Source organism: Piliocolobus tephrosceles, chromosome 16, assembly GCF_002776525.5.
Source record: "Piliocolobus tephrosceles isolate RC106 chromosome 16, ASM277652v3, whole genome shotgun sequence".
Taxonomy (NCBI): Eukaryota; Metazoa; Chordata; class Mammalia; order Primates; family Cercopithecidae; genus Piliocolobus; species Piliocolobus tephrosceles.
The window spans coordinates 44,404,057-44,416,307 of NC_045449.1; the positions used below are offsets into that span (position 1 = coordinate 44,404,057).

The 12,251-nt window shown below is 50.8% G+C and overlaps 1 protein-coding gene across 1 annotated transcript in view; it reads right to left on the bottom strand.

Moving 5' to 3' along the window:
• Positions 1-511: 511 nt before the first annotated feature.
• ITGA3 (integrin subunit alpha 3) overlaps positions 512-12,251 on the bottom strand; it is a 33,384-nt gene continuing 21,644 nt past the window's right edge. Inside the window, exons 18-26 of the mRNA XM_023204434.1 lie at positions 12,101-12,178; positions 11,454-11,556; positions 11,122-11,304; positions 10,812-10,934; positions 9,988-10,101; positions 8,952-9,050; positions 3,094-3,219; positions 2,596-2,736; positions 512-1,857 (exon numbers count right to left, since the gene is read on the bottom strand). Coding sequence (XP_023060202.1) covers positions 2,626-2,736; positions 3,094-3,219; positions 8,952-9,050; positions 9,988-10,101; positions 10,812-10,934; positions 11,122-11,304; positions 11,454-11,556; positions 12,101-12,178 — 937 coding nt within the window. The 3' untranslated portion in view covers positions 512-1,857; positions 2,596-2,625. The remainder of the gene's footprint in view (positions 1,858-2,595; positions 2,737-3,093; positions 3,220-8,951; positions 9,051-9,987; positions 10,102-10,811; positions 10,935-11,121; positions 11,305-11,453; positions 11,557-12,100; positions 12,179-12,251) is intronic.

The window sequence follows — 12,251 nt, forward strand, 5'->3', positions numbered from 1 at the left end:
GCTCACCCCTCATGACTGACTCTTAGATGGGAGGATTTCTGAGAGCAGGGGCCAGCGTCACCTCCATCAATCTTTTTTTTTTTTTTCTCTCTGAGATGGAGTCTTGCTCTGTCATCTAAGCTGGAGTGCAGTGACACGATCTTGGCTCACTGCAACCTCTGCCTCCTGGGTTCAAGTGATTCTCCTACTTCAGCCTCCCAAGTAGCTGGGATTATAGGCATGGATTATAGGCACCCAGCTAACTTTTGTATTTTTAGTAGAGACAGGGTTTTGCCATGTTGGCCAGGCTGGTCTCGAACTCCTGGCCTCAGGTGATCCACATGCCTTGGCCTCCCAAAGTGCTGGGATTACAGGCGTGAGCCACTGCACCCGGTCACCTCCATCAGTCTTTACCCTCAAACCCGCAAGTCCCCAGACCTGGCTTCATCTACCTAGGTGTTGGCTGGATGATATCATCATCCATTGACCCGGGGTTGGTAAAGGCTGGGGAGTGGGTGGAAGCAGATGCAGCTGCATACAAACTGGGAGCTGTTTATTGGTCGCCGTGAGAAGCCTATGTACAGAGAAGGCACGAGGAGGGGGAGAGCACTCCCCTGCTACAGTACCATGGAAGGGGCTGGGGCGTGGGCCTGCCAACAGGCAGGGGTCAGGAAAGGTTTTCTGGAACTAGCCTTAGCTTCTCAAATGGGCCTTAGGACACAGCCCATGGGGGAGGGGACAGAGCCAGGCTGGCTCTGAAAGCCAAGGATAGCTTAGAACTCCACCTCTAGGCCCCCAGTGCATGGCCAGCTGCCTGTTCTACATTCAAGCGTCGCTCCCTCCGTGGTCTTGTAGGGTCTCTCCAGGGCCTTCTGAGGCTGGCTGGTAGTGGTGAGTCAGAAGTGGCATCTCCTCTGTATCCTCCCAACATCTGTCTGGCCCAGAATTGGTCCCCTCCTCTCTGTGGCGGATCCTGCCATGCCCCCAGGGCAGTCCCAGCACAGCGAGCCCAGGCTACCTCGCCATTTGCCTGTCTTTGTTCGTTCCGACTGCACTCCCTGCGAGTTCAGTCTGTGGCCAAGGAGAGAGGCTTCACAGAGATGCAGGAACAAAAGCCGTTCTGGGACCTTCTTTCTAGTTCCTTTGCTGTTGGGTAGAGCATGCCAGGTCCTGCAAGTGCCCCCATGGACAACCTCAGGCAGGACCCCCGGCTCTCTGGCATGGGTGGCAGTGGGGGCCCACCAGCCCGGGCCCAGGGGGTTGCTCCCTGTCAGTAGTTTTGACAGCAAAGTCAATCCAGTGACTGTGGCTCAAGATGGATCCAGTGTGAAAGGGGGAAGTGTCACCACATTGCAGGGGCCTTTTCCTCCCGGCTCTGGCCGGAAGCTCTTTGGCTTGTTTTGGCGCAGGCAGAAGCTGAGACACGGCGAGCCCATGCACCATCCGTGATGCGCCAGCACAGTCCACAAGCAGTGGGCCCCACGTGTGTCTAGGGCACAGGACCGCAGTGTGCTCGGCCTTGTAAGGTCCACAGTGCTGGCCCTCCTGCGGGGAGATGCCCAGGGCCAGCCAGTATGTGCGTGCACTTGATGAGGTGTATGTGCCTAAGCCTGCTGCTGCCAGCCAAAGGCGATGGCCCCTGTGGACCGTCAGAGGCATAACTTATGATAAATAGGAAAAAAGGGGACACTGGGGAAGGAGGCGGTGGGATCAGGGAGGATGTCAGTAGTATCGGTCCCGAGTCTGCCAGCTGGTCACCCAGTGCTTCTTGGTGGGTAGGGTGCTCCCTGGAGGTGGGTAGCGCTCCTCCTCCCGGATCCGCACCGCGTGGTACTTGGGCATGATCTGGTAATAGCGGGTCCTCTTAAAGAAGTCACACTGGAGTTGGAGGGAGAAGAGAAAGAACATTAGCATCCAGAGTTTGAGCCGCCAGGAAGGAGTGCCAGGCCTCTCCCTCTCCCACCCAGAACTCCTCAAAGCCAGAACTCTTGACCGAAACACCTCCCATCTCCCTGCACTGAGATACGGAGAACGAGTTTCTCCACCCCAGGCCCCAGAGGAAGGAGGAGTTGAGGAAGGCAGAGAGGAGAGGAAGAGGCAGATGGAGACGGAGGGCAGCCGCAGAGACAGTGGATGGAATGGCCAGGAAGACTGGCAGTCTACCCTAACCACAGTGTTGGGAGTGGGTCCATTTGTTATCCTGGAAGGGTTGCTCAGGAGGAAACAGGCTAGTTCCCAGGAGGAAGGTCTCTACTGCTCCCCTCCTTCCCTAGGGGTGGAAATGCGAGTGTAGAATTATTCTGGACATGCCTGTGGTTTAGAGATGGGGCCTGGCCTTGCCCTTGACCTTGTTCCAATCCCCAGAAAGCAAGGTCATCACAGAGAGGGTTTTATGGCTCCCTGAAGGGGTCCCAAGTCACCAAGGGGCTCAGGGGGAGGCTGATGAAAGCCAGACCAGGGGGCTGGAGGGAGAGTCAGAGTGGCCTGATCTTCGAGGTGGTGGTGGGGACAGAATGAGGTCAGAGCAGGCCCATAAGGGAAGAGGAGCGGATAGGACAGAGTCAGAGGCCCGGCCAGCTGTGGGGCTTGGGGAAGGGGGCCCGGAGGCCGTGTTACCCAGGTGGGCCGGGGATGGGGGCTGCCCCCTCAGTAGTCGTCGGTCAGCCTCTCTGTCTCTGACGGCTGGCTCTTCATCTCCGCCTTCTGCCTCTTAGCTTCATACAGGGCGCGAGTGCGGGCTCGCTTGAAGAAGCCGCACTGCGGAGGGGAGGAGGTGGGGATGGGCCATCAGGGGGGCGCTGGGCTGTCCTCACCAGCAGCACTCATGGACTGGGGCTTAGGGCTGGGGAGCCTGGGGACTGGGGCTCAGTCCCAGCTTGGTGGTGTGGTCAGAAGCCAGAGCTCCTGGGTCTCCCTTTCCAGCTTGCAGCTTCCCCCACTAACCCAGGCCGGGGGTGAGCCTGTAAGCTGGTGGGAGAAGGTGGAGAGGACAGGGAGGAAGGGCGGGGATGAGATGGAAGGGAGGATCGAGGTGGTGAGACGTGGGTTGGAGGAAGGGCTGGTGAGTGTGCTGGTGAAGGTCCCAGAGCAGGAGTGGGGGGCTGGGCTACTAACCTTCCACAGCAGGAGAATGATCAGCCCCAGAAGCAGCAGCCCCGCACCCACGGCCACCAGCACCAGCCACAGCTCGATCTCAGCCGGCAGCTCCTCCACCAGCTCCGAGTCAATGTCCACGGAGAACTGCAACGGGGAGAGGAGGACTCAGCCCTCCTTAGGCCCGCTTAGGCCCATCCTCCTGCTTCCTATTCCAGCTGGGCCCAGGCACCTGCTGTTTGTCCTGCTGCCAGTAGGGGGCAGCCTGGGACTGAAAAAAGCCTCTGCCTGCCCCACTGACGGTAGGTCCAGTGGTCTTTCCTGCTTCTGGCAGGCACAGACTTGACTCCAGAGGAGCAGCCTCAGATCTGGGAGTTGGCCTAGAGTCTGAGTGTGTGACCCACACCTCTAGGCCTGGGTACCAGCTCCTTCCCTGACGAGCTGTGTGACCTTGGACAAGTAATTGCACCTCTCTGAATCTCATGCTTTCTGCTGTCTGATGAGGAGGATCATAATGCCTACCTCATCGAACAGCAGAACGGCCAAATGCAGGGGTTCTGGAGCCAGACTACGTGGGTTCTAGCCCAGCTTTGCTAGTCACGAGCTGTGTGACCTTGGCAAGTTATTTAACCTCTCTGTTGTTCATCTGTAAAATGGGAATAATACCTATCTCATAGGTTGCTGGGGAGAAAGAATTAAGTGTGTTTGATATATGAAAACTGCTGAGAGCAACACCTGCTACACAGCAAGCACTCCATAAATATTCACCAAAAAAACCCCACAAAGAATTCATAGCATATAGTCCCATTCTTTTTTTTTTTTTTTTTTGATAGAGTCTCGCTCTGTTGCCCAGGTGCAATCTCGGCTCACCACGAGCTCCGCCTCCTGGGTTCAAGTGATTCTCCTGCCTCAGCCTCCAGAATAGCTGGGATTACATGTGTGCACCACCACGCCCGGCTAATTTTGTACTTCTAGTGGAGACGGGGTTTCACCATGTTGGTCAGGCTGGTCTCGAACACCCGACCTCAGGCGATCCGCCCACCTCGGCCTCCCAAAGTGCTGGGATTATAGGCGTGAGCCACCGTGCCTGGCCGATAGTCCCATTCTTCTTCTTCCCCTACAATGGAGATAAATATGGATGTGTGTGTATATGAGTTGTTTTTTGTTTGTTTGTTTTTGAGATGGAGTTTTGCTCTGTTGCCCAGGCTGGAGTGCGGTGGCGCAACCTCGGCTCACTGCAACCACTGCCTCCCAGGTTCAAGCAATTCTCCTGCCACAGCCTCCCAGGTAGCTGGAATTACAGGCATGCACCACCATGCCCATTTAATTTTTGTATTTTCAGTAGAGATGGGGTTTCACCATGTTGGCCAGGCTGGTCTCAAACTCCTGACCTCAGGTGATCCACCTGCCTTGGCCTCTCAAAGTGCTGGGATTACAGGTGTGAGTCACTGCACCCAGCCGTGTTTGTTCTGACTATACATGATTTTCACTTCTTTTAAAATTATTTTGATGATTTTTTTAAAAATACAGATGATATAAAGAAAACTAAAGGTTCCCAGTTAAATAATATATATCTAATATATATATTATAAATATACAATATATAAGATATATTATAAATATATTTAATATACTATAAATATATATTAAATATGTATATATTTTTGTATTATAAATATATAATGTATATATATTTTTTGAGACAGAGTTCCATTCTGTTGCCCAGGCAGTGGCACAATCTCGGCTCACTGCAACCTCTGCCTCCTAGGCTCAAACAAGTCTCCTGCCTCAGCCTCCTGAGAAACTGGGATTATAGGTGCCCACCACCACAACTGGCTAATTTTTGTATTTTTACTAGAGACAGGTTTCACCATGTTGGCCAGCCTGGTCTTGAACTCCCGACCTCAAGTGATCCACCCACCTCGACCTCCCAAAGTGCTGGGATTACAGGCATGAGCCACTACATCCAGCTGGTTCCCAGTAATTTTAATCTCTAGAAATTACTGTCTCTGTAATCTCTGGTGAATCTCTTCCTGTAGTTTTAAATATGGAATAATATGATCTACATAAATGGGATCATGCCACATATACTCTTCAGCAACCTCCCTCCCTCCCTTCCTTCCTTCCTTCTTTTTTTTTTTTTAGATAGAGTCTTGCTCTGTCGCCCAAGCTAGAGGGCAGTGGCGCGATCTTGGCTCACTGCAACCTCCACCTCCTGGGTTCAAGCAATTCTCCTACCTCAGCCTCCCGAGTAGCTGGAATTACAGGTGCTCGCCACCCCAGCATTTTTAGTAGAGCCAGGGTTTCACCACGTTGGCCAGGCTGGTCTCAAACTCATGATCTCAGGTGATCCACTCACCTCAGCCTCCCAAAGTGTTGGGATTACAGGCGTGAGCCACCGCATCCAGCCTCTTTCTTTTCTTTTTAAGACAGGGTCTCACTGTGTTGCTCAGGCTGGAGTGCAATAACACAAACATGACTCACTGGAGACTCCACCTCCTGGGCTCAAGTGATTCTCCTGCCTCAGCCTCCAGTGTAGCTGGGACCACGTGCCACCACTTCCAGATCATTTCTTGATTTTTTTTTTTTGTAGAGATGTGTCTCACTTTGTTACCCAGGATAGCCTCAAACTCCTAGGCTCAAGCAATCCTCCTACCTTGGCCTCCCAAAGTATTAGGATTACAGGCACAAGCCACTATGCTTAGCCAGCGACCTGTTTTTTTCACTTAATATCATCATCTTTTCAGGTCAATTGATAATGATCAGCCTAATCTCTTCTGAGGACTGCATAGTCATTGAAGGAAATGTACCATAATTTATTGAACCAATCTCCTACTGAAAGACATTTAGATTGTTTCCAGTTTTCTGCCATTATAAATAATTCTCGAAAATATCCCCATATATTTATCTTTGTATACTCGTCCTATTAGCTCCTTACAATATATTCTCATGTGCTGGATCTAAGGAAATGGGCACTTTAAATTTTAATAGACATTGAAAACTTCATCTCCTAAAAGGATCTACCAATTCATCATCCAAGTCAATAGCATTTCCCTCCACCTCATCAGCATCAGACAGCATTATTCTTTTTTTGTTGTTGTTGAGACAGAGTCTCACTCTGTCGCCCAGGCTGGAGTGCAGCGGAGTGATCTTGGCTCACTACGTTTATCTCCTAGGTTTAAGCGATTCTTCTGCCTCAGCCTGCTGAGTAGCTAGGATTACAGGCATGCACCACCACGCCCAGCTAATTTTTGTCTTTTTAATAGAGATGGGGTTTCACCATGTTGCCCAGGCTAGTCTTGAACTGACCTCAAATGATCCACCCGCCTTGGCCTCCCAAAGTGCTGACATTACAGTTGTGAGCCACAGCGCCTGGCCAGCATTATTTTTAAAAATATTTCCCAATCTGATAGGCAAGAAAAATCTTGTTGCTATGATTTACATTTCTTTATGAGCAAGATGAACATTTGTATTTCACCCTATGTATGCCGCCTATTGATATCCTTTATATATTAAAAAATACATATCAATTTTTTGTCATGTATGCTGTAAACATTTTTAAAAAGCAGCATATCATTTGCCCATTTAGTTTCTTTTTTACTTTTTTTTGAGGCAAGGTCTCACTCTGTCACCCATGCTGGAGTACAGTGGCATGATCATGGCTCACTGCAGCCTCAACCTCCTGAGCTCAAGCGATTCTCCTGCCTCAGCCTTCCAAGTAGCTGGGACTACAGGTGCACACCACCACACTGAGCTAATTTTTGTTTTTATTTGTAGAGATAAGATCTCACCATGTTGCCCAGGCTGGTATGGAACTCCTGGGCTCAAGCAATCTGCCTGCCTCAGTCTCCAAAGTGCTGGGATTACAAGCGTGAGCCACCGTGCCCAGCCCCTTTTAGTTCTTCACTATCTTTTTGCTGTATACAGATTTAAATTTTCACAGAGTCTAATTTACCAAAATTTTCCTGTGACTTCTGGGTTTATAACTCACCCTTTCCGTAATTAAAAGTTATATTAAAGTGTTCTCTATATTGTATCCTCGCATATTAGGTTTTAATTGCTACATGTAAATATTTAATCTAACTCTGTATTTTTGTTTATGGTGTGAGGTAGAGGTTTGTCTTTATTTTCCAAATGGGTTTTCCCAACACTACTTAATAATCTACCTTTCTCCATGGATTAAAAATACCATCCATATCATAAAATTCTATTTTGTTCCACTGATCTTTCTGGCGCTTCTTCTACCTCTTCTATACTACAATAATTTATCTTAGGAAATGTACAATAATGTACATAGCCAACCCTGTATTCATCTCCCTGTATCTCCCGTATATCTTCACTTACATCCTTTAACAACAAATTATTAGCAATTTTATATTTATTCTTCTAGATGCAACTCAGATTCAAGTTTGGGAACTTCTTTTTCAAGTTTCCTGAATCTTACTGAGACTGGAATAATTTGAGTGGGAAGATCTGACAACTTGATAATACAGTACTGACTTTTTTCTAACCATCACTCAAGTTTTTGTTGCACATTTCTTGTTGTATTTATTCCTAGATGCTCTATCACTTTTCTGATGAATTTGAATGGGATCTTTTCAACTACACTTTTGATTGGTTATTGCTATAGCAAGTAGGAAACCTAAGGGGTTTGGGTATTTTGATCTTGTTTTTGACTTCTTGGACTTCTTGAATTCTCTTATTGGATCTAATAGCTTTTTGGGCCGGTGTAATTCCAGTGTTTTGGGAGGCTGAGGTGGGAGGACTACTTGAGACCAGGAGTTCAAGACCAGCCTGGGCAACACAGTGAGACCTCATCTCTACTAAAAATAAAAAATTAGGCTGGGCGCGGTGGTTCATGCCTGTAATCCCAGCACTTTGGGAGGCCGAGGCGGGTGGATCATGAGGTCAGGAGATCGAGACCATCCTGGCTAACACGGTGAAACCCCGTCTCTACTAAAAATACAAAAATTAGCCGGGCATGGTGGTGGCACCTGTAGTCCCAACTACTCAGGAGGCTAAGGCAGGAGAATGGCATGAACCAGGGAGGTGGAGCTTGCAGTGATTGAGCCACTGCATTCCATCCTGGCCACAGAGCGAGACTCTGTCTCTAAATAAATAAATAAAATTAGCTGGGCATTGTGGCACATGGCTGTAGTCTCAGCTACTCAGGAAGCTGAAGTGGGAGGATTTCTTGAGCCCAGGAGTTCGGGGCTACACCACTGCATTCCAGCGGGGGCAACAGAGTGACACCCTGTCTCTGAAGCAAAATAAAATAAAATAATAGCTTTTCCATTGATTATCTTTTCTGCCATGTAGATGATGACATCATCTGTCAATGTTGACCAGGTTCTCACGGTCGAACTTCCCTCCGGTCTGCCTAGATGTCCTGCCTTTCTCTATATATATACATATTGCCTGTGGCCAGAAGCTCACAGGTCCATAGTGGATGTGACAATGGGTGAGATAATCAGGAGGCCCACGTTCCAGCCCCCAATAAGCTGTGCCACTTTGGGGAGGCCACTCAAGTCTCTCTAGGCCTCAGTCTCTCAGCCATAAAATAGAGAAGCGATTCCAGCCCTACTCTTCATGGAGACGTGTGCAGATCAAAGAAGCTAATGCAGTGGTTCTCAGCCCTGGCTGCACATTAGCATCACTTGGGGGATCTTTAAACACAGCAATACCGGAATCCACTCCCAGGGACTCAGGTTTAATTGCTCTGGGTGCAGTCCAGACACCAGAACTCCTCCCGATGACTCTTACCGTGCTGCCAAGATTGAGAACCACATGGCTGAAGTGCATCAACGTGCTCTTAAAAGATGCCCTGTACTCCCAAGCTCTGGCCGGAGACTGCTGTCCTAGTGAACATGCGCACTCACCCACGTGGTCTTGTTCTCCATGTTGATGGTGGGGATACTGGTTCGGAGGAACAGGGTAGCCCAGCCATTTACCCGGACTCGGTCAAAGTCTCTGTAATCCTGGATGGGGAGTGGGGTGGGTCAAGAGGAACATCTGACACTCCTCTGAGCCTCCCTCCAACCCTAAGCATCCCCACCCCATCACCCTCCCACCAGGTGGTATCCTTAAACAGAACCCCAAAGGATCTGTCAGCCAGGCCTCCCCTCCACACACAAATGCACGTCATTCATGTATTTGTTCATTCATTTGTGCGTCAGGTCCTGTGCTGGATGCTGGGGACAACCGAAACAATGAAGGTCACAGTCCAGGTCAGGCCCGTGGGCTAAATCTGGCCTGGCACCTGCTGTTGTAAATGAAGTATTTTTGGCACACAGCCACGCCCATTCATTTGTCTATGTCTGTTTGTGTGGTGCACTGGCAACACTAAGTAGTTGCAACAGAAACTGTGGCCCGCCAAGTTGAGAAGATTTCTAATCTAGTCATGCACAGAAAAAGTTTGGTCTAGATGGCATGAGAAAGTGGGCACATGAGGCATTGCAACCCAGAGTCGAGCGTGATAAATGGTGTGTGATAATGTGTGGCTTCTGAGAAAGTTAGGTGGGTGGCCGTTGGAAGAGAGGTCATTCATTTTCAGCTGGAAAAGCCAGAAAAGACCTCGCTGATGGTGAAGCATCTGACAGGGACCTTGAAAACGAAATAGGGGTTTACACACAGAGATAAAAGAGGGGGAAACAAGCATTCCAGGGTTAAGGAACACCCTGGGGAAAGGCATGGAGGTGGGAAAGTAATGGATACATACCAGAATAATGGACACGAGAGAGGTCATTTTGGCTGGGGACAAACACGTACACATCCACGCAGAGACACGCAAATAACACACACACACACACACACACACACGCACACAGCCCTGCTATGACCCTGGCCTCGCCCTCTCCCTGTGGTTCTCCCCACCAGGGTGGATGGTAGGAGAGACCTTCAGACCCAGGCACTGACCTCGATGAAGGTGCTGTTCCACACTCGTGCCTTCACAGTCACGTTGGTGACAATGGGGGCATCAGGGATGGGGCACTCCAGCCACACACAGTGGGCACGCCCTGTGGCACAGGTCTGAGGCGGGCAGGGAACACGAAATGTGACATAGTCCGGGTCTCCAGATTCTTCGTGCCTTACTTCTTACCTCCTGCCCCTCTCAGGCTTTGTCTCACCCCTGGGTGACCCAAAGGTGTCTGACATCCTTTCACTCATGCACACCCCCCCCCGCCACCTCACAGTTATGCATTTCAGACACACTGTTTGGGCCAAGCTCATATAATGCCAGGCACATGGATAACATGGAATCTGACCCCTGCTCGTGTAAACAGGGCCTAACCTCCTACACCTGCTTCCCAGCCAGTTCCCTGCCTCTGGGACACCACCTCCTTCCCAGTCTCCAGCCAGCTAGGCTTCAACCAGCTTGCCAGGTCGGCTCTCCTCTCCCTTCCTGCAGAGGGCACATGCACCACCCACCATGCCCTGCCCGACACTGCCTCCTGCCAACCAAGACTCTGAGCAGCTCTATCGCCCCCAACAGGCTGGGGCTCCTTGGAACAGAGCCAGTGTCTCCTCCTTTGGTCCCTTGTCTTCGATGCTCCCCCATCAGAGTGGGGAACCCTCTGAGGGCAGGAGATGAGGCTCCCTGCTCTGTCTGGAAGCTCCCAAGAGCAGGGGCCTCATCACCTCGTCACACTGAGGTCTCCCTTGCTTTGTGTGACCCTGGAGCCCAGGCACCCTGTGATGGGTTGGGTGCAATCCCCTCCAATCTCGCCCTGGCCACTCACCAGCACAGTCTCTGACTTGGCTTTTTTGGCAGCAGCCAGAGTGACAGGTGGGGGACCCTGGCCTCCTCCTGGATCCAGCTGTCGCCGCCTGCGCTGTGGGGATGACAGCCTGTCCCCAGGGTCCTGGAGAGGAAATAGGAGATTTGCTGGCAGGGCAGAGGAAGAATTGGGAGCAGGGTTGCCGGAGGGGAAAGGGTGGGAGAGACAGGTTGCCAAAGAGGTATGAGGGGAGGGAGGGAAAGACACTAGCCCTTCTGCCCTGTAGCAAGCAAATAAGATGCAAATGAAATATCCGTGATAGTGTCCTTACAGAAAGAGTGAGGTTGAGAGGGTTGACAAGGTCTCCAGGTGGTCGGCAGGGCCAGGACCCATTGCCATGGATGGTGATCTCCGTGGGATACAGCAGCCACTTGCCATTGCTGACTTCATAGGGCCATTCCAGACCTAGGACCAGGGTCCCCAGGCCCACCAGCCCCTCCCCCATTGGGCCCACCTGTGGGCAAAAGATGTGTCATAGTCATTATCTCCTGGAAAACCACCTTCATCTTACCAAGTCCCAACCCTCCCACCTTCAGACCCCAGAAAAAATAAAAATCATCCTTCCTAGAGGTCCCCAGCCCAGGACTCCGGCAAGCCCCTTACCTGGAATTCATACTTGAGGGGGCTTCCTACATCCTCCACAGTTTTCATGCCAGACTCTCCCATCACTGTCCCCCCAAAGAAGCTTTGTAGCCGGTGATTTACCCTAGGGGTAGGAAGGATGCTGGAGTCACAGGGGACAGGAGACCAGGGCCCCAGCAGAGGTGGTGGGCAACAAATCTGGTTAACTGTAGCCCCTCCAACATCAGGCACCTCAATAGAAACCCCAGCTCTGCATTTATCAGCTTTATGGACTCAAGCAAGCTATTTATCCTCTCTGAGCCTCAGTCTCTTCATCTGTAAAATGGACTTAATCACAGCTGTTGTATCACAGGGCTGCTGTGAGAAGTCATTGAGATGATGTATATAAAATCCTTAGCACAATGAGCTCTTATAAAATGGCAGGGACAACACCTTAGCCCTGGGGTTGCTGATTCCTCCACTTCTGCCTGCTTTACAGGTGGAACAGTAATAGTAATAATAATGACAGTGATTGTTGTTGTTAAGGAAAGGATGACCCAGGGGAAGTGGAGGCCTGAGGACGCTGGGCCAAGGGAGGGGTCAGAGGAGCTTGGGAGATACCTTGGGGATAGGGAACCCTAGCTCAGGCACAGCAGGCTGGGGTGGGGGTGGTGGAGAGCGGTACCCACATGCTAAGCGAGGTCTGGAGTGTATAGTCCACCAGCAGAGTGAGGGTCATGGGCCACAGGTTGTCCTGGTGACTTGACCTTCGGAAGAAATGCAGGGGGTAGGAAGGTGATCCAGGATACCTCAGCCCCAACCCAGACTGGCTTCTCGAGG